The 25132-nt window shown below is 39.2% G+C and overlaps 5 protein-coding genes across 5 annotated transcripts; 4 read left to right on the top strand and 1 right to left on the bottom strand.

The window, feature by feature from the left end:
- Positions 1-2679: 2679 nt before the first annotated feature.
- On the top strand, positions 2680-6145 carry prdx1 (peroxiredoxin 1). Its single transcript, XM_083888796.1, has 6 exons — positions 2680-2707; positions 3904-4026; positions 4199-4352; positions 4546-4668; positions 4828-4958; positions 5717-6145. Exons 2-6 carry the CDS (start codon positions 3921-3923, stop codon positions 5797-5799), a joined length of 597 nt encoding a protein of 198 aa, XP_083744922.1. The 5' UTR covers positions 2680-2707; positions 3904-3920; the 3' UTR covers positions 5800-6145.
- Positions 6146-7172: 1027 nt separating this feature from the next.
- On the top strand, positions 7173-9834 carry zte38 (zebrafish testis-expressed 38; the record flags this gene model as incomplete). The annotated part of the gene is made up of 15 exons (XM_083888970.1): positions 7173-7223; positions 7446-7590; positions 7770-7833; positions 7965-8001; positions 8089-8109; positions 8202-8228; positions 8306-8373; positions 8463-8611; positions 8713-8936; positions 9041-9071; positions 9150-9190; positions 9296-9364; positions 9447-9495; positions 9574-9614; positions 9787-9834. The coding sequence occupies 15 exons, from the start codon at positions 7173-7175 to the stop codon at positions 9832-9834; spliced, it is 1065 nt and encodes a 354-aa protein (XP_083745096.1).
- A 163-nt stretch (positions 9835-9997) lies between these two features.
- Positions 9998-15321, bottom strand: aldh9a1b (aldehyde dehydrogenase 9 family, member A1b). The gene is made up of 12 exons (XM_083890102.1): positions 15309-15321; positions 14879-15127; positions 13741-13886; positions 13370-13499; positions 13125-13259; positions 12303-12499; positions 12051-12191; positions 11781-11969; positions 11607-11694; positions 11372-11513; positions 10663-10775; positions 9998-10551 (listed from the first exon to the last, which is right to left on the bottom strand). The coding sequence occupies exons 2-12, from the start codon at positions 15105-15107 to the stop codon at positions 10457-10459; spliced, it is 1605 nt and encodes a 534-aa protein (XP_083746228.1). The 5' UTR covers positions 15108-15127; positions 15309-15321; the 3' UTR covers positions 9998-10456.
- A 308-nt stretch (positions 15322-15629) lies between these two features.
- On the top strand, positions 15630-19938 carry uck2b (uridine-cytidine kinase 2b). Its single transcript, XM_083889000.1, has 7 exons — positions 15630-15749; positions 17508-17667; positions 18373-18469; positions 18631-18773; positions 18943-19040; positions 19201-19249; positions 19383-19938. Exons 1-7 carry the CDS (start codon positions 15645-15647, stop codon positions 19517-19519), a joined length of 789 nt encoding a protein of 262 aa, XP_083745126.1. The 5' UTR covers positions 15630-15644; the 3' UTR covers positions 19520-19938.
- A 1541-nt stretch (positions 19939-21479) lies between these two features.
- Positions 21480-24596, top strand: czib (CXXC motif containing zinc binding protein). The gene is made up of 8 exons (XM_083889286.1): positions 21480-21506; positions 21603-21686; positions 22699-22755; positions 22858-22939; positions 23018-23049; positions 23399-23476; positions 23707-23772; positions 23940-24596. The coding sequence occupies exons 1-8, from the start codon at positions 21501-21503 to the stop codon at positions 24015-24017; spliced, it is 483 nt and encodes a 160-aa protein (XP_083745412.1). The 5' UTR covers positions 21480-21500; the 3' UTR covers positions 24018-24596.
- The last annotated feature ends 536 nt before the right edge of the window (positions 24597-25132 follow it).

Here is a 25132-nt window from a genome sequence, read left to right as displayed (position 1 = left end):
TTTTTGTCTTTGCGATATATGTTTATATTTGTAATATTCATTTATATTGGGTTTACAAAACATTACACGCAGTATACTCAGTTTTACAGGTGATATCACATTTACTTATTATTCTTTATATGACTGCACAATGTGTGTGAGGGTGTGAGAGAGACAGTTGGATGCTCCTGTCATGTCCTGCTGTGAGGGACAGGGATGGTCCCGCTCCCCTCTGAGCTCCTCCTGCTGACTTCACTGTGTGGCTGCCTGATGCAGACAAGTCTGGACGTGGCACCTAATCAACCTCACACTGAGACACAAACGTCCTTCACAACCCTCCACACACACACACACACACACACTAGTGTCATCACTTAGACACCGCTTTAACAGGTGTAATTTGTCCGCTTAATTATACAAGACCACAACACAGTTTACTGAGTCACACCCTTCATTCTCATTTCATCAAACACCCTGAAGGGGAATACTCTGTGGGAGTTCATTTACAGTAAACAAAGTTGATATTGCACTGGGTTGAATGCTGTTTTTCAGACTAAGTTCATTGAAAAAAATGTGGGTTTCCTTTTTTGTACCGAGCTACTACTTCCATTTAAGCGTGCAGATAAATAGCACACACAGTATAAATACACTTAAGTATGTGGATCCTTTAAAAGCAGTGTATGCCTCCATCAAAAACACATGGAATAACTGGATCAAAGTGCTTTGGATCAGTCTTTCAACCCACCATCACATACATAAAAAAACAGTGGCATTTTGCAGGACTGAGTGTGGCCAGCATTTTTTGGAAGTGCCCTTCAAACATCTATTTGCATTTGGATCAGCAGCGGCGCAGATGCACTAATTATTGGCATATTGTGAAACGGGGGATGAAGGCAGGGCAACATTCGATCAATGGATCTCACTGCGGTGTTTCTAAAAGGAGGTTATTATGTGTTCCTCCTCTTATCTAGCCCTTGATGCCGTGCCCATAGCAACAGCAGGCAAGACATTGCTCAGTGTCAGTGGAGAAAAGAGGACACGGTGGACAGCTCATCCACCATGTCTGAGCTGATAACAGCCTCTGTCTGTCCATGTCACCCTGACTCAGGTGAAATTCATATTTTATAGAAAACAGTGCAGGTTTTAACTTGAAAACACATAGAATTTAATTTTCTGTACATCAGATATGGCATTTCATAATATTACAGAGTAGGATCTGGTTGTTATGCTGTGGCTCACTAAATGTTTGTCAAATATATAATCTCTTTTGCCTTTGTCTACCTTACAAAAATTATTGACACTTAGATCGGGCCTGGATTAAATGTTTCCCCATACTTTTGTGCTGCAGTTTGAGGTATGGAATGAAATATAATCAATGAAACACCAGATGTCGCACATAGGGAATAGGTCTTAATAATACTACCTTATCTGAGAAACTACTCTGTGGAGTCAACAGATATGACATCACTTACATGGAATAACCACTGATAACTCACTAAATAAACTACTACCTCCCAGACCCAGCAGTTGGTTGCACCTTAAAAGACTCTTGCCTGGAAATATAAGTTTCTTGCCTGGATGGAAATGTACACAGAGGGGGTGTCGTTGTACGTCAGCCTGGTCAATGTGCAAATAAGTGACACCGTGGTCATGAGGAAATGAGAATAAATTCTGCAGCCCACAAGATGTTGCAACAGTGCACACGGCCCATCCCAGAACATTGTTTGCAGGTGAGGTGACACTGCAGGAAATGTGCAGGAAGTTACATGGCATGTGTATCAGTTTTTAAACACCAAATCAGTAACTGTTGTACATTGTAAATTTATTTACAATTTATATGACTATAGAATTCAAAATCTGACTTATCACATCAGTCACAGATCAGCTATAGTATTCATATACATCCAATACCTGACCATGCAAAATTAGCTCAAACTCAGCTGTGTATTAGGGGTCATTAAAATAAACCAAAACAAATCTTTTTAATTATTATTATATTATTTTAATCACAAATAATGCCGTTTTCAAGAGTATTATATACCTAAATGTGATAAACAGGCTAACGAAGACAGTTAATTTTACATTTATACTAGGCAATTTGTGTTATGTGGTGTAATAATACAGGGTTCACAAAGAAAAGGGAATTTTACAGAATTTCAAAATAAAAGTGCTTGTTTTGACATTGATTTGATTTATTTGTTGTTGAAAATGAATCTCTAACTTGGTTTTAGCAGCCATGTGAAAGTATTAGTGCCTCCACAGACACAAAGACAGCTGAGTCATATGATCAAACCTCATGATGCTGTGACCCCTGCATAGCTGTTAGTCTGGATTAGTGAACCCCATGGCATGAGGAGCTGCCCTTTTTGTTTTTAATTTCACATGAACAATCCTGTGTAAAGCATTAAAACGGCTGCTGAACTAATTCATTGATGAACATAACGTTGAGACTTCACATGTGGAGTCTGGAGAATGCTCTTGTTTGACCTGCACCTTTTTCTACATTCCTGTATCCGGGAAAATGTCACAAGAGCGTGAACATTACCAGAACAAGGATAAGGAAAACTGCCAAGTCATGCTGTGTAGTGACCAAAGGCGGCTGATGTCACGTTCTGAGCCGTCTTATCGCGAGAGTTGGGTCGCGGTATAAATCCCCCCTCCAGACCGCCCTGTCAACTTGTGCTCTCTCCGCTCTGCTGCGTTGACTGGTGTGTTGTTCGACGACGAGGTAAGTTCAACAGAATTCACTGAATTATGTTTTCCCTACATTTGCGTCATATGTATTAGTTGGTTTTAGTTGTTCGCCTGTACTCAGTTTATTGCGTTTATTTAAGTTTTCTGCGTTGCTGTGGCTGAATTTAGTAAATTCAACAAGTGGTTTCTCCCAAAGTGAAAATCTCGTTCATCTTCTCGAAACCAGGATGCTATTTTAGAGTAAAAAGAAAACGTGAGTAAGTTGTTGTTAGTCAGCATTTTATTTGTTTAGCATGTTAAAGCACACTTTTCTAATTTACTTTAATAAATATTTTACTTTTTTTTTGCTTTTTTATTTGAACACAACGCACCAAAGTGCCATGAAATGTTAAAAAAGCAGAAGCACTTGTCGTTCTGTGGTTTCCATTGTTTTCAGTTTTTGAACCAGTGACAGTTTTTTTTGTGCAACTGTAAACTAAAGGCTGTGGGTTGAGATTTAATGTTATGTCTTTCAGATAATACAGACCCAGTACAGTGAGTACAGCCTCTGCAGACAATGAAACCATAATTACATTCATATAATAATGAATTCCATTTCAACATATTGATTCTATTTTTTTTTTTTAAACATCTTTTTGTCTTGCACTTTCTGCTTTCCTACAAAAACACACACACGTTGTATTACAAGGATTGTTGTAATATATACATACACAATGTGAAAACAAGTTAAATATTTAATATAATAATAATAATATAATTATATTGCATTATATTATAGCATGCACTTCAAGCAGTCTTTGCAGTATGACTGTACGCGTTTTGTATTGCTGTGTAGTCTGATGGAGTAATTGACATTAACATGTGAGATAATAGTGAAAACAGTTCTTATTAGTAAAAAGGGAAACCCAGGGATGTATTGTTTGTCAGTAAACTGAAGAATGTGATTGCATCACATACATGAACAGTTGCTTCATGTAAAAATCTATCCTGTCTAAATACAGGATAGGATCCTGTCTATCCTGTATTTAGTTATTGTATAATGTTGAAGCAGCTTTGCTTAAAATGTAATTTCAAACATCATTTAGCTAATAAAGATAATTGTCTTTATTGATGATTACAGATAATGAAAATGATTACTAGTTGTTAAACTATAATTAGTGGCGATTGATACATAAATAATGAGTGAATACTTAAAATGAGTAACACTTTTGTAATCTCCTTCTTGTGCAGACAAACTCAAACCAAAGATGGCAGCAGGCAACGCTAAAATTGGAAAGCTGGCCCCAGATTTCACCGCCAAAGCAGTGATGCCAAGCGGACAGTTCCAGGATGTGAAGCTCTCGGACTACAGAGGTACACTTAAACCTGTGTCTCATCATGTTCTGTTGTTTGGAGGCTTTGATCCTGTTTGGAACAATTATTCATTGTTTATTATCCTTGCTGTGCATTTACGTGACAAAAGGGAGGCATTCATGCGACTGTAATTACCACAATTGATCTATTTCATCTTTTCCCATTGGTGCAGGGAAATATGTTGTCTTTTTCTTCTATCCACTGGACTTCACCTTTGTGTGCCCGACTGAAATCATCGCTTTCAGCGATGCTGCTGAGCAATTTAGGAAAATCGACTGCGAGGTCATCGCTGCTTCCGTGGACTCGCACTTCTCCCATTTCGCATGGTAGGTACAACACCTCTTTAACACTCTTTTTTTTCTTTAAAATATGGGTGGAGCTGCCAAAACGAAAGGTGATTAAGCGCTATCTATAAGCGACATCTATGTGATGTCACAAATGTGCCAGAAGCATTTTTTAATCAGTACAATTGGAGTATAACAAGTGCATTCAATTAACTTTTTGTTTATATTTCTAAAGGACTAACACACCACGTAAGCAGGGAGGCCTGGGACAGATGAAGATTCCTATGGTTTCTGATACATGCCGCACCATTGCCACAGACTATGGCGTCTTGAAGGAAGACGAGGGCATTGCCTACAGGTGAGTTTTTTTCAATTGAGGCATATTTCAGGCGGGGAATAGGAAAAACACACACGACTGCCGTGTACCCTTTTCTGGGGATAATCTCTGTGCAGTCTGTACAAAACCAGCTTCAGGACATAAGGGATTTTCACAAGCTGCTCTTTCTGTCTTTTGCAGAGGTCTGTTCATCATTGATGACAAGGGCATCCTGAGACAGATCACCATCAATGACCTGCCAGTTGGACGGTCTGTTGAGGAAACCTTGCGTTTGGTCCAAGCTTTTCAGTTCACTGACAAAAATGGAGAAGGTCAGTTAACTGCTACAGCTCTATGGCACTCTGATGTCTCACATCTGCCTTTATAATCACATTATATTATTGGAACACTGTTTTGCAATATAAATCATAAAGGACTATGGCTATAAAGGCTTTGAACAAACCGGTTCCAGTGTATCTAGTAGATACACTAGCAGTTAAGATTAAAGCTCCTGTGTTTAACTTCTGCCACCAAAACACTGCTGGCACTCAGCGGATTAGGAGGAAACTTTGGCCACTCTTTGGGTGAGCCTGCAGAGCGTTCTGAAAGGATGATTCTCTAGGTTCATATTCCGACCCGTTTGCTCAGCTACTATGCTTCCGCCTTCCCTCAGTCATCAGTCGTGAGGTAAAATGCATCACTCACTCATGTATAGAGTGGGAATGTCATTTACTGATGCAAAAGAACAAACAAAAACATAGCTATACTGAGATAATCACATGGAGTTATTATAGGAATTTAGTCAAAACTATAACTTTGAAGTGTAATAACAGATTGAGTTTATACCATAGAGGAAAGATATGTCAACAAAAGTCATGCCAGTATGAGAGGAGACTCTTATCTTATACTCTTATCTCTTAACATGAATAATACCGACTCTAGAACATTCCCAAACCTTAGTTCAGCTTGAGCTATACTTCATCCACAATATAGAGGTATATAAATAGACACAACTTGTCCTAACCGTGTGTATCATATTAGTGCGTCAATATCTGTTGGACCAGGATTTATGACAGGCTTGTCTTTTCAGTCTGCCCAGCCGGATGGAAACCAGGAAAGGACACTATCAAGCCCGACGTCCAGAAGAGCAAAGACTTCTTCTCCAAGCAGTAATAAGCACGAGGCCAAAGTCCGCTGTTTGCTGTAGGAGATTTCATATGGAGATCCAGAGAGCAACCGTTGTGCCTGTGTATGAGTTAACATGTTGTGTGTCTTCTATTGTCAGTAGAGCAGATAACTTGTTGTGCACTTATATTACTTATAAGTATATTATTTTGTTACTGTTCTGTGTTAATGTATTCACTGTCTGACTAGGCTAAATGTTCTTTAATGTCAGTCTTAACAATTGTTAGGTATATGGGACCATACAAACATGTATTTTCTTTATGTCGACCCTTTTTTAAGTTGAATAACGAATGTTCTGTCATCAAAATAAAGTATGACTTTATTTAAGGGACACAGTTACTTCAAAACCCAACCAGTTTCACACATGCTATCAAGTGTCTCATTAAATGTCATGAAGTCAGGTAAATGTAGTTAATAGTTTTTTAAATGTTGACATTATCAGATGGGGCTAATATTTTTCTTGCAGGCACAAATGGTAAGAGGTTAACTTGTTTATCCCTAGGAAGATTGGAGACATTGCTACTTGACTGACATATATTATATAAATCATGTTTTTACTTCAAGATTATCTTTAATTATCCTCAATTGAAGACATCTACATTGTCCTTTTTTTCTATTTTAGATATTTTGTATTAAGTTTAAGATAGAATGAAGTTGTAGATATCTTAAACTGGAATTGGTATGGCAAAAGTGACATCATTTTAATTCGTAAAAACTCAACTTTTCATATGTGTTAAAACTGAATTGCAAATATCTGAAACTAGTTTTGACTAGTAAGTATGACTTTGCAGATATTGGAAGGGAGTATCTATGTCTACCTATTTAATGTTAAAACAGTGTGTGATTAAAAAACTGAATTGCGGATATCTGAAACATCTGCAATTACAATTGATACTAGTCACAATGAAATTAGGACGAGTCAAAATGATGTCACATATCTGTAATAGTATTTCCAGTCAAAATTGTTTATTAAATGTTAAAAAAAAGCTTGGCATATACTATTCCAGTAACATACAGTGCAGTATATTCTATTGTTAGTAAAGTATATTGTAATATTAGGAGTACAGTATTATTATTGTGGACATATTTTCAGCGGGAAACAGCTCTGGTTCTGGCCAGTATTTCAGTGACTTAAATTTGACTTAAGTTTGACTAACTTAGTAGTTAGGTTAGGACACCACATTCAGAGAGTTACATATCTGCATTTATATGGCTTAAACTCTGAACCGCCATGAATATCCATTAACATTAGTGTCGCGTTGTTGGAATCGGCAGAGTTTAAACGGTTGTTAGCTTAGTTTTGCTAAATTAGCAAGTTTGGTCGGTAGCATTAGCCATAGCAAGCTAGTACATTTTTAAAAATGGCAGCTGGAAAGATGTGTCTCAGGAGGAACAAGGAGGAAACAGCGGAGGTTTGAATACACCACATATCAAATATAATATTTTCGAGTTATTTAATCAAAAAATGATTGCATATTTTAAAAGACTATATATGATTTAATCTTTCTGGCTGTCCTCTTACGCTATTCATTAAGGTAGTGATTCACACCATCATTAGACACTGCCTAAACTTCAGCTAACTTAAAATGTTTTTCTTGTTTTTCTTGAAAATGTATATTCTCATAATTTTCAAGTGGACAGGATTGTTCCTGAGTAACCTAAAAAACAAGCAAGAGTCTCTGGTGTTTGTCAAGAGAATGATGGCGTTGGCGGTTTCCTCCATCACTTATCTCAGAGGGATTTTCCCAGAGGATGCCTACAGATCCAGATATCTGGAAGGTGAACACATAAAACAAGTGTTAAAATATTTAGTGTAATTTCTATTTTGCTTATTCAGTTAATACTGCTGATTTTTCTAAATACTAAATAGACACTTGCTAATATAAAAAAAGTATGATTATCAATGACCCTGTTATCTATCCGTAAATGTGTATTTTTTACCATTGCCATTTTACCAGATCTGTGCGTTAAGGTTTTGCGTGAGGACTGCATCAGGCCTGGTGCCAGCAGAGTTGTGAAATGGTAATTATAATATATAATATATAATAATATTCATGCTCCCTTACTGTACAGTAGTACTTAGCTCTTCTAGCCAGAAAACCCTACAGTAATAATACTTTCAGTTACTAATGGATTCATCTTGTTTGTTTCAGGATGATGGGCTGCTTTGATGCCTTAGAGAAGCAGTATGTAAGTAAACCAGTGAGAGTTTTGTTAGGTTTTATCTGGTCTGCCATTTTTGATGTCTTCATTAATTTAATACTGTCCTCTTAACAGCTCCAGGTTGTGTTCATCGGGGTATGTTTCTCAGCAGCATCTATGTATGTGACATGATATTTGCATATAAAAGGTTACATACACCAACATTACTTTATGTCATTTCGTTCTAGGTGTACACCAATCCAGATGAACCGAATGTAAGCACTGGAAAACAGATTAAAATGCAAGAAGGATAAACATCAGGGAACATCTATGTTTAATTTTCTTTTTGCAGTGCATTATTGAGTCCTACCAGTTCAAATTCAAATACACTGAAAAGGGACCAGAAATCGACATACTCAGGTTTGTTTAGACATACAATGCTTGCACTAGTGCACTAGTACATAACCTGTGGGTGAAATTGATGTGATATTATCTTCATAAAACTGCAGGAATGATGACATGGAGATGCAGGTGACACTGGAGGACACCAAGAGAGCATCAGTGCTCCTCATCAGGAAGCTCTTCCTACTCATGCAGAACCTGGACACCCTTCCGAACAATGTCTGCCTCACCATGAAGCTCTACTACTATGATGACAGTAAGATGAGTCACTATTGCATTGATATCTCAGATAATCTTTTTAAAATACACTTAATTTTATGGATTGACAAATACTATTTCCCGCTTTTCTTTTGAAAGTCACTCCTGCTGACTACCAACCACCGGGCTTCAAGGAAGGGGAATGTGACAGTCTGTGGTTTGAAGGCATGGCCGTGCACTTCAAAGTGGGTGAGGTGCAGACACCGTTCCACAGTTTGAGAGTCCGTGTGTCAGCTGAACAAGGACGGCTGGAGAAACTTCACGAAGTGAACCAGCTGAAGGAGACCAAGCAAAGAAATCCTCCAGAGAGGAACATCATCAAGGTGAGTCCAACAAGGTTTTCTAAAATAAAATTACAAAAAGCCCTTTTCTCTCTTCTTATTAATACATTTTATTTACCATGTTATTTTCCCCTCTTACGAAAAAGTACAACGATGATGACCTGCCCTCTGAAGATGGTAAGAAAACTTTCTGGTGCTGTTTCAAATGTATACATTTTGTCCGAGGTGATTGAGTGTAAACTTTCTTTTCAACAGAATCAGCACTGTTCAAGAAACCCAAGAAACCTGTGGCAAAGGTAAGTGTTTACACAAACCAAACTACCCAGCATTGCAGTAGAGGCTAATGAAAACCAGACACGTGTAAAATTGTAAAATATACAATGTTCATGTCATTGTTTCAGGACGTGAACCATCTGAAGGAGACCAAGCAGGTTTCTCAGAGAAATCATCCAGTGAGGAAAATCATCAAGGTGAGCCCAAAAACTGTTTCCTTAAAAATATCTGTTTCCTCTTCTCTCTTCTTATTATTACATTTTATTTACCTTGTTATAGGCTCCTCTTACGAAAAAGTACAACGATGATGAGCTGCCCTCTGAAGATGGTAAGGAAACTTTCTGGTGCTGTTTCAAAGCTATACATTTTGTCCGAGGTGAGTCAGTGTAAACTTTCTTTTCAACAGAATCAGCACAGTTCAAGAAACACAAGAAACCTGCGGCAAAGGTGAGTGTTTACAAAGCCATGAGTGAGCAGCCTAAAAAAGGGTTAGGGTGGGTTAGGGTTAAAAAAATATAAAGCCTAAAATATCCAGATATTATTATAAACCACATCACCCAGGCTTGGTTCTGGTGAATAGCAGTAGGGGACAATGACATTGTGTTTTTGTCTCTCTTAGAGACATGCAGCTGCCAAAAATCTGGCCAGGAAGAAAAGGAGACTCTAATCAACAAGACAAGAGCTGTGACATCAAGTCATACACATGTTGTCATTTTATTGTAAAATACACAATGTTCATGTCATCATTTATTTCATAAGCAAACGTGTTTAAGAAGTTCCTTTGGTAATTCACGTACAAAGACGAAATGTCTTCACCGTTCACATGTAATCAAAGCTGTGGCGTTAAAGTGTTGAAATGAAATGTACAAAACCAGACAACATGGTGTTCAAAAGTTTGAAAAAAACACTGTTGTTTGTTGTTCAAGAAATAAAATGTTATTGTTAACTCTTGAGCTGCACATTATGTAAAATAAGAACTATTGAAATGTGATTGATCAATACAAAGTGCAATTTATCTATGCTGAGATACCTGAAAGCAATCAAATTTTATTTTAGATCAATTTAAAACTTATACAAAGTGTTGCATTTTAAGTCAGTGTCTCATGTCAGGATGGACTACATGAGCCTCATTGATCCAGACCCGTTTCTCTTCACCTCTGAACACTGGTGCTGTTTTTCCCTGAGTGGTGGAGAAGATGTCCTGATCCAAATCATCTGCTAGTGCTTCAGTCTATGGCTCAGTTTCTGCTTCATCATTATCTCTCTCTCTATATGTGTGTTTTCTCTTTCTAGAAGAGACTGTCGACATCGCCCATCTCCACAAACACAGTCTTCATCTGGGAGTAGTACTCTATGGTCACCTGGCCATTCTCCCGCCCTATGCCTGGAGAATGTAAAGAAAATAAGTTTGACTGGGTGACAGTGAAGCTACTTTATACAATTAATAAATAAAAAGTATTTGGTTTGCTTGGCAATGCACAAATGATCAGACTACCTGACATTTTGAAGCCTCCAAAAGGCACCTCAACTGGAGTGATGTTGTAGTTGTTGATAAAACAGGAACCGGCCTTAAGCTGTTCGACCACACGATGGGCTCGTCTCACATCCCTACAGAGGTGAAAGAAAGAGTTAAATAATGGTTTAAAAAAAGTCACAAATATCTTCTGATGTTTCGGCATTGACACCTTAGTTTGAAATAAAACAAGGGAAACTACAAGAGAGCAGTTGAGTGACTAGATCACCAACAGTAGTTTGATAATGTGTTTCAGTGTATCAAGTTCCCTGGTTTCATAATATTTTCTGGTTTCTTTTCACCTCTACAGGTCAAATGAGGAAAATGATAGCTGAGGTCCATCAAGCGTCCTTATTTTCAAAGTGCACGCTTCTTTACTGCCACTCTGTCCTGGCTCACAAGAAACAAACATACAGAGCAAGTGAAAAGTGCCTATTACGGTAAACTTGTGTTTAATGGACGGAACAAGACATTCGAGGACGCCATTTTTACTATGATTGCATATTTGCCAGAGACGGTGCATATTAATAATGAATAATCATTTGAAGTCTAGGGAGCACAAATGTAGGATTTCCTGCTTGCTGTCGTGGACCACACAACAAATGGATCTGGACACAATGTGGCTTCAGATCATTCAAACATTCTCTTGAGTCACATTTATTGACGGACATTGAATTTGATCCAAACCTACCTGGTGAAAACTCCTGCAGCCAGACCCATGGTTGTGTTATTGGCTCTCTGCAGCGCTTCCTCCTCCGTTACAAAGGACAACACAGACATGACTGGGCCGAAGATCTCCTCCTTCACACAGGTCATCTCATCTGTGCAGTCACCTACACAAGGACATATGTGATTATGTGGCATCACGTACAGAGATTGTATTCAGATAGAGCTGAATGCACTACAAGATTTTACTGAACTCTTACCCAACACACATGGAGTCATGTAGTATCCATCTTTCAGTTTAGGGTCAGATGGGACAAAACGTTCTCCTCCACACAACACTGCAGCTCCCTAGAAAAAAACAAAAACGTCCAAACTGAGGCTGCCACACAGCCCTAACCCCAACCCTGCACACGTGTTTGCTGACAAAGTTTTACCTCTTTCTTTGCCTGATCCACAAAGGAGAGAACTTTTTCCAGATGTGGCCGGCTGACCAGCGATCCCATTCTTGTGCTATCTAATAACGGGTCGCCGATCTCGATCGCCTGCGTCCTCTTCACCACCTCCTCCACAAACTCAGGCAGAATATCCTTCTGGACAAAGACCCTTGTGCCATTGCTACAGACCTGCAAAATATATATTCAGTTAAGGGATAATAAGACTTAACGTGAATGACGTTATAATTTGCCAGTAGGAAGTCACACTACCTGGCCTTGTGACAGAAAATTAGCCATGAGCGCTCCTCTTACAGCATTCTCCAGATCACTGTCCTCAAATATGAGCAGAGGAGATTTCCCCCCAAGCTCCAGAGTCACTGGTTTCACCCCCTTAGATGCCATTTCCATAATCTGTATATCAACGTCACATTGAAGAATATCAGTTATTCAGATCCCATTGCACATTAGACATAAAACACCACATCTGTAAATCTTACATCTTTACAATCTCAATTTTCTGACCTTCTTGCCTGTAGGAACGCTCCCGGTGAAGGACACTTTGGCCACATCAGGGTGATGGCAGAGTAAAGTCCCAGTGTCCTGGCTGCCCTGCACCACGTTGAACAATCCCTCTGGAGCTCCGGCCTTAGCGTAGATCTCTGCCAGCATGACTGCCGTCACGGGTGTCACAGGTGACGGCTTGAACACCATGGAGTTCCCTGGTTGATGGCAGAGGTAAGTGATTATTATTATTCTTTTTTTTAAATTAATTTAAATAATATGAATAGGTGAGACTCAGAGCTGATTTTGTAATGAAATACACATGTACAGTTCAATAGTACCTCAAAGGTGAATGTTGTCATGTAATGCTCTGCTATTTAAATTCATCATGTTGCTGTAGTGCCATCTAGTGGCCAATAATCATTAAATTTTTAAGGATGGTTCTGTGTGTACATGTGTACGTGTCTATCATTTTAATTTACAATAACACAAAATACTGAGTAGTTGTAAAAGTTCTTAAGAGCTTACGTACATACATGATGTACCACATTTGGAAAGTGCATATGTAAGTATGGCTTTGGCAGATTTAGTGTTAAAATTATAGTGGTAAAATGTAAAGGAGGGAAGACGATCAGTAAAGAACCAGAACCGGGACTGCAGCCTAGTCTGTATATAAGGCACCATTTGTGCTGAAAAAAGCATTACTACTCAGTTATAAGTAGTCCTGAGTAGTCAATCTGTGCCACTGATCCACCATCGCCTCAGACTAGATCATGTGTGTTCAGGGCAGTATGGCCGCGAGTAAGTGTAAGTAACAGTGATATCTTTAGAATAATCCCATACCACAGGCCAGGGCTGGAGCTGATTTCCAGGCAGCAATCTGAAAAGGATAATTCCAAGCACCGATGCCAGCACAGACTCCCAGAGGCTCCCTGCGAGTGTAGGCAAAAGATCCTCCAGGCAACTGTACATGCTGACCTGTGCAAGATAAAACAAAAGCATGGATATATATTTTTAAAAAAAGAAGAAAAAAAAGGGTTAAAACATAGACTGTATATTATATTTAAACATGACGTATGAAAACCAACCTGCCAGGGTGCTAGCCAGCCCTGCATAGTACTCTATACACAGTCTGCCAGAGTCCACATCCAGACGAGCCTCTGTGATGGACTTGCCATTGTTAACCACCTCTATTTCAGCTATCTCCTCTCTCCTGCTCTGTGCATGGAAAAAACACAGCAAATTAAATAACCTCAGGTTTTCTGGTACCAGTCATACATGTGAAAACATTGCTATTATTGTCTTTTATAATATTGTATGTATTTCTTTTTCTTTTTAACCGTTTACTGCATGCACACATCATGGAAATCTTTTCATTGTACACACTTATCTTCTAATGAATTTGAAGAATTCACCATGACACCCTGGCACAGAAAAAGTAAAGAGAGAGAATAGACACCTCAATGATGTGAGCTGCTTCGATCATGATTCTCGCCCTCTCCATCCCGGACAATTTGCTCCAGTGGCCGAAGGCCGACTTTGCTGAGTTCACGGCCTCATCGACATCCACAGCACCACATGACTCCAAAAGACACAGGACTCGTCCTTCATTGAGGAAACACATCATGGTCACAACAGCAAAAAATACAGACAGCCACTTAAAGGGACAAAATGTTTCTGTTTGGTTCTGCTTCCTGTTTAACTTGTTTATTTAATTAGTTTTCACTCAATGTTTTGTAAGTCAGCCTTCACTTAAGAAGGAATTTAAGGCTTAGCAACAGTGTATGGTATGACGCATTTAGCATCACATTTGCATAGAAGATTTAATTCCCAATGATGTTTGTGATATAATAAGCATCATCGTTATGCCTACTGAATATTGCAGGCTGTGTGTGTGTGAGTTAACATATTCAAAACAAAGCTCGGAACCAATAAGTTGTCACACAGATCCCCCAAAATGAATAAGACGTCAAATCAGGCATTATAGGCCGAGGGTGTAGTCACACTGTGTGTCTTGGTTCAGCTCCACTGAAGACGCCATAACAGGTTTGTATGTCTATGAATGTGAGGCTCCTAATCCATTGTAATGTGCTTATTAACAACACCTGTACCTTTATGTTTAAATGCTTCACCTTCAGGTTTTCCAAAACACGTTTCCTATCAATATTAGAAACTGTGTTATTGATACTGAAGGAAATTATTTTGAAGTGTGACTGCTACTGTTGTCTGTTATTACCTGTGCTATTATTCTGTGGTTACTTGCTGTGCTGTTTATGAACTGTGTGCTTTGTGCAAATGAACTGAAGTAAACTTGTGTCATTGGTGACTAGGTGTGTGACTATCTAGATCAGCAGTAAAAGGCAACCCAGTTTAGTTTATATAACGTTCGTTGTATAACTGTACAATTTTGAAAATCGATTATGCAGGAGGGTTTATAGAATCTGTGGAAATGCCAAATAGTGTTTCACTCTGGGACATTTTGACCAGACAGACTTCCTACATGCAGGTTCAAAGTCCAGTTGGGAAACTAGGTCAGTCATGTCAATAACAGATGGGACACCTTTTCTAGCTGTATTAATAATATTTGCGTCTCGTACCTGTAGCTGGTTCATAAACGTTTTCCTTCGTGTGCTTCTCGTGGCTCGTTCTTCTCTTTCCAGCCCAAAAGTTCAGCGGCAATGACACGTCCACCGAGCCCGAAGAGGCGCATCGTGTCGCCGTGGCTGAACCACGAGGGACAGCAGCAGGAGCAGCAGGAGCAGCAGCATCAGTGGGCCGCCCGAGGGGCCGCCGCCGCCGCAGGGACACAATCAGCGTCCTGAACATAGCCACGGTGGTCTTCTCTTCTGTCAGACAAATGCAAAATACACGTCATGTAAATAAAGTCAACTTCATGCTACTTTTCTACGACATGTCATATCATGTGTGTTTCGCGTTTCACTGGTAAAACACAACTACAAGAGGTTTCACGTTATATTTACGTCTAAAGATGACAATTTGTGAAACGTACCGTTCGTTAAAACTTACTATTTTTGCTGAGGTTTCGATAGGAGGCGGGGCTAAGAAAATCTCCACAGTGCTAGCCGTCAAAGCGTCACATGTCATTGGATAGTTTAACGGTCAATCTGAAAACAAAACTAGTTTTAAAACGTTTTTTTGTTTGTTTTGTTTTTATTTACAAGTGAGTAGATAAATAAAATACATGGCAAATCTGGATAAAAAACAGAGCTATGTTGAAAAAACAAACTGCAAATACATTTATGAGAAGGTTAATGCGAGAAAATAAAGTGACGTCAGCGTCACGGGCGGAGTTTCGCCGCAGAGATATTCACGGCGCAGCAGCTGCAACTGCACATTGCAAGAATGGCCGGTGACAGCGAGGCACATCTGAGGGACCATGGCGAGAACACCGACGTCATTCGACAGCCTTTTTTAATCGGTGTCTCTGGCGGCACCGCCAGCGGCAAGGTTGGCACCTCGGCTCGCTAAGCAGACAGTTCTCGCGAAATGTCACGTTGAGTTTTGAGCTAAATTCCGGTACCGGACGGTAGCCGTGTGCTAGTTGACCGCGTGGCTCATGCGCCACTGTGTTGGGCTTGATTGACAGCTCTATCATCTGCTTCACTGCCTTAGCTCCCCGTTAGCGGCGGTCTGATTTCACATGCTTGTGTACCGCTTTGTTGCATTGAGCACATTTTGTTCATTAGCAGTTCACCTCTAGGACGGCGCATAGTACACGGGCCGGCTGACTTTAGACAACGTGGACATGGCCGATATAAACCTAGCTAGCATAGCTACATTCCATGACATGCTATGCCGGGTGCGCTAGCTAGACAAAAGCGAGTGCTAGCCACTGATGGCAGCTTGCCCCTAGGGTAGACGGACTGTTTGTCAACATTGCCAACCACGTTTGCTGCCCTCAATTTTTTTTTACTACGACGATGCCATTGTGTAGTTTTCAAAATGAATTAAATTTGTGTGACATTTAATGTATTTTCCATGCAACCTGGAAAAACCGCCAACGTCAAACAATGAGCAATAGCCTACGTGTTGTTATGAATAGTAACGGACGTACGCGCCAGCGGGAGAAACATCAGCCCTGAATGTTGCCTTGAAACCATCGCACCCACGTCCTATTGTCTGTATGTAGATTAGCTTTAGACGGTAGACGGAACATTTCGTTGCCCATATTTAGTGGAGTGGAAATTCAACAAAATATACATTTAAAACACGATCCGACATGTATAATAAAGAACCAAAAAAACTATCCATTTTGATGTACGTGGCTGAATGGAAAGTGGAGGCGGTGGCTCTGTTCCTGGGTATAATCCAAAGACGTCACGGTGTTTCTTTGTTTGATCTATTTATTAAACCGTGTGTGTTGTGCTGCGACTTGCCAGAGGCTTATCCCGTTAACCAGAGACGGTAGATGAAGTGAATCGACCTCATAATTTACGCTTAGAGCAGTAAGACTGGTTTTATTCACGCGGTGAACTTGAAACTGAGAAGAGCAAGAGGGTGAAGACGGGATTTTCCCTCTATTTTCACCTCTATCACGTCCCCTAAACCTGTGCACTGTTATTTCGAGCCAGCTCGTGTTTTGCTTCCTGTAAACACACCACCACACAGTGTGTTCTGGCCAGGTTTTTAGTGGGCGATTTCCTGTTTGTGACGTCTTTATCTTAGTCATGTATTAGGTGATGTGGGTTTTATTTGTCTCAGGCAGCATCATATTTCTGTGAATTAGCATAAGCCTCACTACTGGTTCTTCTTAAAATGTTGGATCAAAGTGTGTGTATAGTCAACAATCCAATCCCTGTAATTGTTGTTACGTTTGAATTTGACAAAAAAAAATAATATATTTTTTATAATAATTTCCATGACCAATCAAGTAATTATTGTATTGCCTCCATGGCTCAAAATGCTGCATTTACTTGTGCTGACACGACCACAGTGCTCCCAAGTGGGGGCGTCTAAATTCACTGCAGCACCCAGTTTCACGAAGACAAAAGCAGCATGGCCTTCCACAGACGAGGAATGTCCACTCAGCACTGGGTGTGAGGTTCACTTAGTTGGTGAGGTCAGTGAGGACAAACTAGGTTGGTTGCATTAGATTACCACATTGGTAGGAAGATGCGCCCCGCTCCAATTTCTTGGTAAACCTGTGTACCTGTTGGTTTAACCATCAACTCTATTTCCTCCTTCTCCTTCTTCCTGTTCATGTAGTCGTCTGTATGTGAGAAGATCATGGAGCTGCTGGGCCAGAACAAGATCGACCACCATCAGCGGCAGGTGGCGATCCTCAGCCAGGACAGCTTCTACAAGGTGCTGACTCCAGAACAGAAAGCCAAGGCACAAAAGGGCCAGTTCAACTTTGATCATCCAGGTATAAAAAAAAAAAAACACTTGATACAGTGCTGTACCTTGCTTCAGCCACATGTTTACTATTCATAGGTTTCAGTAGCCTGAAGTATAAGTATAATTTCACTGTGGTTGTGTGGTTTTGAAATTATCCACCCATGAGACGAACACTATTAAGTGGTGTTAATGGTAATTATTGAGCCTCCTTTATTGCCACACATTAAATGACTAAGATGGTAATGTTAATATTGGCAAATGACCAAAGTGCTGAGGTGACCACAGCATCCTCTGATGCGATGTGGGTCATTCTCTCACAGTGTGCTTGCCAGAGGAGTACACTCCATTTTTGGCATCTGACTTTGTTCCCCCCCACCAACGATTCCTTTCTCGGCTCCCTTCTAAATCCCCACCGTCAGCAGGCCTCTCTTAGAGGCAGCTGCTCTCTGACTCGGGCTGAACCAAACACGTGTTCCACAAGGGAGTCCTGCGTTGCCAAAAGAGCAGTGTGTGGGTTCCACCTGTTACTGGCTGCACAGCCATCAGCATCGTTAGTCTGTAGATTATATGTAATGTTTGCAGTGGAAGCCCTGACAATTTAAAACCATGCAAAAAAACCACAAAATGGTATTCAGGACCACCTGACTGCTCACTATGCTATGTCTCCTTTGTGTTACATAATACTAACAGGTCATCTCATTGGATTCACAGCTTTGCTTTGTCTTTTCCACAGATGCCTTTGACAATGAGCTGGTTTTGCAAACACTCAGACAGATCCTGCAGGGCAAGACTGTCCAGATCCCTGTTTACGACTTTGTTACTCATTCCAGGTAAGCTCGACTTTTAGGGAAATATTCAGCCATTATGTATTCCTCCAGATTCACTTGTGCTGTATAATTAAATTGCTCGATTGAGTCATCTATTATAATTATTTCTACAATTTGAATGTAGCGACTGACGGGAGGGAGGACACTTTTTCGTGTCATTTCAGGAAGGAAGAGTTTGTTACCGTGTACGCAGCAGATGTGGTCCTGTTTGAGGGCATCCTCATGTTCTACTCGCAGGAAATCAGGGACTTGTTCCAGATGAAGCTGTTTGTTGACACAGATCCAGACACCAGACTTTCACGTCGAGGTGTGTAGCTAGAACTCGCACACCCCTGACTTTAAGATGTCAACACAGAAAAGGATTTTTCAGACGCACGTTGATTTGTGTGCTACAGGAAAACATTAACGGTGTACGTTCTGTTATTTGTGGTGAGCGCTGCTTGTGTTTTTGTTGTTCATATATGTTTCTGTTTTAGTTCTGAGAGACATCAGTGAGCGTGGAAGAGAGCTTGAGCAGGTGCTGGCTCAGTACATCACGTTTGTGAAACCGGCCTTTGAGGAATTCTGTCTACCAGTGAGTACATTCTTTTTACTTTCATCACCAGGTCAGTGGTTATGTTTATTTAGTCTTGATATATTGCAGTGGCTAATTACATTACCTGCTAATCATTATTGTAACCATGAGAAAAATGTTTATTAGCGTGAGCGTTGTTTGACCTTTTTATTTCTATTAGACGAAGAAGTATGCAGATGTGATAATTCCACGGGGAGCAGATAACCTTGGTAAGAGCAAAGTGTTCTTGAATGTCTCAGTAGCAGTAAAAATAGTGAATATTATGTCTGTTTTTTACCCTTTTTATATAGAAACGCAGATAAATGTTTCCTAAATATACTCACCTCTGTTGTTCTCCTGCAGTGGCCATCAACTTGATAGTGCAGCACATCCAAGACATTCTGAATGGCGGGCCAAACAAGCGTCACAACGGCTGCTTGAACGGCCACAGCACCCCACGGCAGCGAAGGGTATCGGAGTCCAGCAGCCGGCCTCATTGACCTCGCTATCCCTCTCTTCACAGGACGGAGAGGGGTGTTGGGGTTGTGCTGTAAATAATGTCTGTTAAGAAATCACTGTATTTAAGAGAAGGAGAGAGAGAGAAAAAAAAAAAGAAGATGCAAAATGAATCAAAATGCCTTTTATTGTTATGACTACTCTTATTAGTTACTTTAAATGTGATTTGTTGACGTTTAGGGTTGAGACTTTTCAGGAGGGTCAAAGAGAAGCTCTTGAAATGTGACCATGGGTTAACATTGACCCCATGTACTTTCCTCCCAGATTGCATCATGGTTTTTCTTTTGTGTCCCCTGCTGCTCCATGGAAGTTCATGATGATGATGAATAAAAGAGGGGAACGTTTTTATTATTATTTTATTTTGTAAGGACTGATAAAACTTGAAACCCATATTGCTGGGGAGTCTGACAAATATTTGGGTGAATTCCAAAAGAGAAGGATATGGATTAGAAGAACTGAGATGATCAAACCAGGATTGCACTCTGTATTCATACTGACAATCTTGGTTATGGGTCCTACTCTTTTTTCTGTTAGCGTTCTCTCATTGTGTTACACTAATAGTCTGTTTACCAGGACCCACCTCATTGATGCTGTGCTATGTCTTCAGCTGCAGAAGTGCACCACATAAATTCTCAGTATGATGTCGCATGCAGATTAATGCGACTGCCAATCAAATAAAGCCAAAGGCTCAAATATTCCGCTAATAACTGACTTCAGTGTTCTAGGTATTGTTAAAGATTTTTGGACTCTCGTCTCTATTATTGTCCGTTTGTGTATTGACTGTCCTTGTCTGTATTCTGGATCTTGATTAATACTAATACTTCTGTCTTATGAATGACAGAAGAAATTAAGGTATATTATCATTTCAGTGGTTTTTTCCCCACATCACGTATGCACTCAGGTTCCTGGCATCATTTTGCTTTGAAATGACAAGGGTGTGAGGAGAGTGTTCAATGCCACAGCAATATCATTTATTCCAGGTGTGTGGCCGTTAACCACCAAGACCCACCACAATGCCTCTGCAAATTTGCCTCAGGTTTAGTTGTACAGCCACAATCCACACTAGCGACCAGTTTCCATTCTAATATTGTCAATAAAAACTATTTGATCATGTTTTTTTGTATTTATGTACTGTATTTGTTGTGAATATTGCTGATGAATGAATGATTTGTACTATGTTTTTTGTACCGTGTGACTGCTGAACTGATTCAAGACTGTCTGGATGATTTATATAATGTTTGTTGCTTAATGGTCAATAAACTGGTACTTGAATATTATTTAGTGGGTCATGTTTGTAGTGTGTTTGCAGTGTGTCCACTAGAGGGCGCAATGAACTTGTGTTTGGTGCAAAGTACACATTGTGAGAGTTACACCTTGACATTCAGTAATTTAACAGCAACAGTCGCTTGATTTTAACAGTTTGTGTTGCAGATGGTGCAGTTTGAATTTAATGTATTGAAATTAATTTAATTTGGTTGAAAATGTCATAGTAGTGTTGCATTCGGGGTGTTGAAGTTACAGATCTTCCAACTAGCAAAATACTAGTCATTCTAAATGTGGACAGTGAACATTTTGTCAACATGCTACCTTATTTAATAAATATTATAATGATGGTAAAAGTACGGTGGCTGGTGAGAGCAAAACAAAATTACACACTCTGAAACACTTTTACAAACTCTGAAACAAATTTACAAACTCTGAAACACTTTTACACACTCTGAAACACATTTACAAAGACTGAAACAAATTTACAAAGACTGAAACAAATTCACAAAATCTGAAACACTTTTACAAACGCTGAAACAAATTTACAAACTCTGAAACAAATTTACAAACTCTGAAACATATTTACATAAGCTGAAACAAACGCAGACTACCCCGGGAGTAAAAAAAAAAGTTAAATGTTGACCTAAACGAGCAGTCCCTGAACGCAGCACAGGAAGTGATACGTGGGAGTGATTCAAGATGGTGGTATGTTTCGCTGCTTCTTGGCTTCTTGACATAAAAAGTAAATAAACGTTGTTTTGAAATTAATTTTAATCCCCCCTTTTGCAATGTGCACGACAGAAATTTGGGCTCCAGTTTAAAGCCACGTTGGAGAATGTCACCAACGTGAGACCGTTGGGCGACGACTTTCGCTGGTTTCTGAAGGTACGACTGCTCTCCTAGCAAGCTAGCGTGCTAGCTCAGTCAAAACAATTTAAAATACAGTTAATTGCCCCATTTTAATATGAAAATTAACACGGTGAAACTGTTATGGGTTATGTTGACATTGCTCAGAATAATCAAATATTGACATCACGCATAGCATAATTCGAGTCAAAACTGAGTTTACATATCAAAGTGTGAACAGCTATATAACAAGTTATATAACCCAAGGCTCGGAAAAAGAAAGCATTGGCAGCCATTCAATTGCAATAATTGCAGTGGCCCAGGGATTTTCCATTTAGGCAGTTATTTTTTCATTATTTATGCAGCTATTTATTTATTTATTTGTTTATTTAATTCCTTTTATTGTATTCATTATTATTTTATTTTAATTCAATTTTGATTTTATTTATTTTGATTATTATCATAACTTTATTCATGTGTGTGCAAAGCATTTAAGTTCTTAATGTTTTCATACTCTGTGTGTGAAATATGTTAAAATACAATAAAAATAAACATATATGTGATTGGTGCAAGAGTAGTAGAAAATTAAGATAATGGTAGATATACCGATAACCAGTAGTCTTAATATTAGTAATACATACATACAATAATTTTCTACCGCTCTATCCTCCACTTGAGCTGGAGCCAGTCCCAGCTGATGAGGTAATTCTTGGACCAGTCACTTTCAATATAAATAGATATGGTAAAATGTTAAGTGTGTATAAAAGTGTTTAACTTTACACAATCAAACTGTCTGCAAACACTCAAATGTCGGAATATTTCCAATTAGCCTGGGAATTATATAAGTTTGTCACAAATGTGGCACAAGTTGCACTGAATTTGGTAAAGTGGTATGTGCCTTCATTTCTCCTAATGTGTCTTTACCTGATTTCCAGGTGAGCTGTGGCAGTGTGTGCTCTGATGTTGTCTTTTTGCTATTTAAGTTCTGTTGCAGTCATTGTTCCTCTTTGTGTCATACACAGGCAAGATTTGTTCTGTGTCTTTCTTTTAGCTGAAGTGTGGGAACTGTGGCGAAATCCCAGAAAAGTGGCAGTATGTGACCCTAGTGGTAAGAATAGAATCATCCATGCGTGTCCATTCAGTTAATCAGACTTTATTTAAAAAATAAAATAACGAGCTGCACCCATGTGTTTTTTAAATGTCTCCTTAGGAAAGTGTGCCACTAAAAGGAGGAAGAGGTAGTGCCAGCATGGTGCAGAAATGTAAACTTTGTGCCAGGGAAAATTCAATTGGTAAGGGCTGACATTTGACTTACTTCATCTGCCTGTTCAGAAATGTGAATATGTAATATATCAGCTGTTCCTATACAGATATCCTGGGAGATACAATCACACCATATAACGTAAGCAAACCTCCTGTACTTATGCACTAATAAACAGCCTGGATGTTTCTCTATAGTTTGTAGTTGCCAGTCCACAGCATGATAAATAGGGCAGAGAATAAACTCTCCCTTTTTTTAAATGGCTTTTATGTTTTGAAGAGTTATTCATACTAATACACTGTACAAGTACTGGTGTTGTAAATTTTGGTGACAAAAGATCAATAAAACATTAATCAAATGTTGATCATATTAGTTTTAATAGTAAGAAGTTAAATTAAAAAGAAATCAGAATCATTTAGAAATCACACTTTTCCAGCCAGTAGCTCCATGCTAGTGTTTGTGTATCAAATATTTGTTTAATGGGTTGCAGACAGAGGACAATGAACGCTTCAAAACAATGGTGCAGTTTGAGTGTCGAGGCTTGGAGCCCATTGACTTTCAGCCACAAGTAAGTGTGTGCATTTACTGCATGTGTGCATATGTATGTGTGACATTAGATGCACAGTGTGTTGAAGAGAATAAGGAAAACAAACACTGCTTCACACCCAAATAAAGAGTTGTACCAGACACAGACAGTCATTTTATGTTGGTTTTTATGTGATGTTTGTTCCCTTTCAGATACAGTAACTTGGATATGATGATGCCTTGTACCCGACTTTTCTTAATTTGCTCTTCCAGGCTGGCTTTGCTGCACAGGGAGCAGAGACAGGGACACAGTTTCCCGAAGTTAACCTTCTAGAAAAAGTAAGAGCACACATGCACTGTATTTTGAAACAGCTAACATTTGAGCAAATCCTTGGCGGCATAGAACGGTATTCTAATGTCATGTCATGAGTGTTGAGTGAATTTTGGTAGGTTCTCATCTATGCGTCAGGTAGTGATTCTGAAAGTGAATTTAAATATAATTTCAGGACTGGACAGACTACGATGAGAAAGCCAAGGAGTCGGTGGGAATATATGAAGTCACCCACAAGTTCATCAAGTGCTGATGTTCTCATGATGACCCTCTGTAGTGGGTGAATGAACACCCGTCATCACAAATATTTTATTGGCAACACAGACTCTTGAGATACTGAGGTAAACTGGTTTGGATGATGGTAAACATTTAAAGGTGTGGATTACCAACACAATGCCAATGCTCTATACTTTTTGTTCACTGCTTCGATAAAATTGAAGGGCGAAATTTTGAGTTGATGTTTTTTCTTTGTTTTCAGTCCCTCAATTGTGTGAATTGACATTTTCAAGATAATTTCTATGAAGTATCATAGTACTTTATATCTTATAATCATAATGAAAAAATACAATATGGGCTCTCTCCACATTTCTCCAGGCTTTGAACTGGGAACCATATTAAAAGGGTAATTGCCAAGGATTTTCCACTTTTGCAAATAGAAATGACATTGTTGGTTTGTTGAAAGATGACATCTACACAAAATAATTTGTAACATGTCATGACTCGATACATGCATCGGAGCACATTTTACTTTTCAGTATTATTTTGTGTTTTGTGGAGTATGTAAGTTGTGACAACAGCAAATGTGTGTATAATGCAGATACTAATTTGCAACTGTATCTGAAATACTTCATGTTAATGAATAAATTGAATTTGTCAACAAATTAATTTCCTGAAGATGTTTGCTCAATGAAGAACACTTTCGGAAAATTCTGCTGTAAATTTGTTTGCGAACCTGTATATGTGTAATACAAATGAGGATTAAACCTGTTGCTAAAGTAAAGAACCATAGGTAAAATTTACCTGTCTCACTTAAACATTAAATGTTTAAGCAATGATAGGTAAAGAGTGTAGGAAACTCAAGAGGTCTCACTCTTTCTGTATTTAAAAGTACAAAAAAACATTCAAATGTGTTTATCTCATGAAATGTGAAAATGTCAGCGTTTACAATCTTTTTGGTGCACACTGCATAATAAACATCACCTAATCATTTTTACTAGTAAAATGTACCAAAGAGGTTACAAAATGACAACACACGCACTCCGATTGACTCACGTCATTGTATTTTCGCCACCGAGTCAGTCATCTTGTCAGAGCAAGACATAGACGATCTTTGCTGTGTTGTACTTAGAGCCTGTAGCAGCGAACTGT

Source organism: Microchirus variegatus (assembly GCF_963457635.1).
Source record: "Microchirus variegatus genome assembly, chromosome: 5".
In the NCBI taxonomy this organism is placed as follows: Eukaryota; Metazoa; Chordata; class Actinopteri; order Pleuronectiformes; family Soleidae; genus Microchirus; species Microchirus variegatus.
Note: the sequence above shows the minus strand (reverse complement) of the source record. Positions and strands in the feature narration are given on the sequence as shown.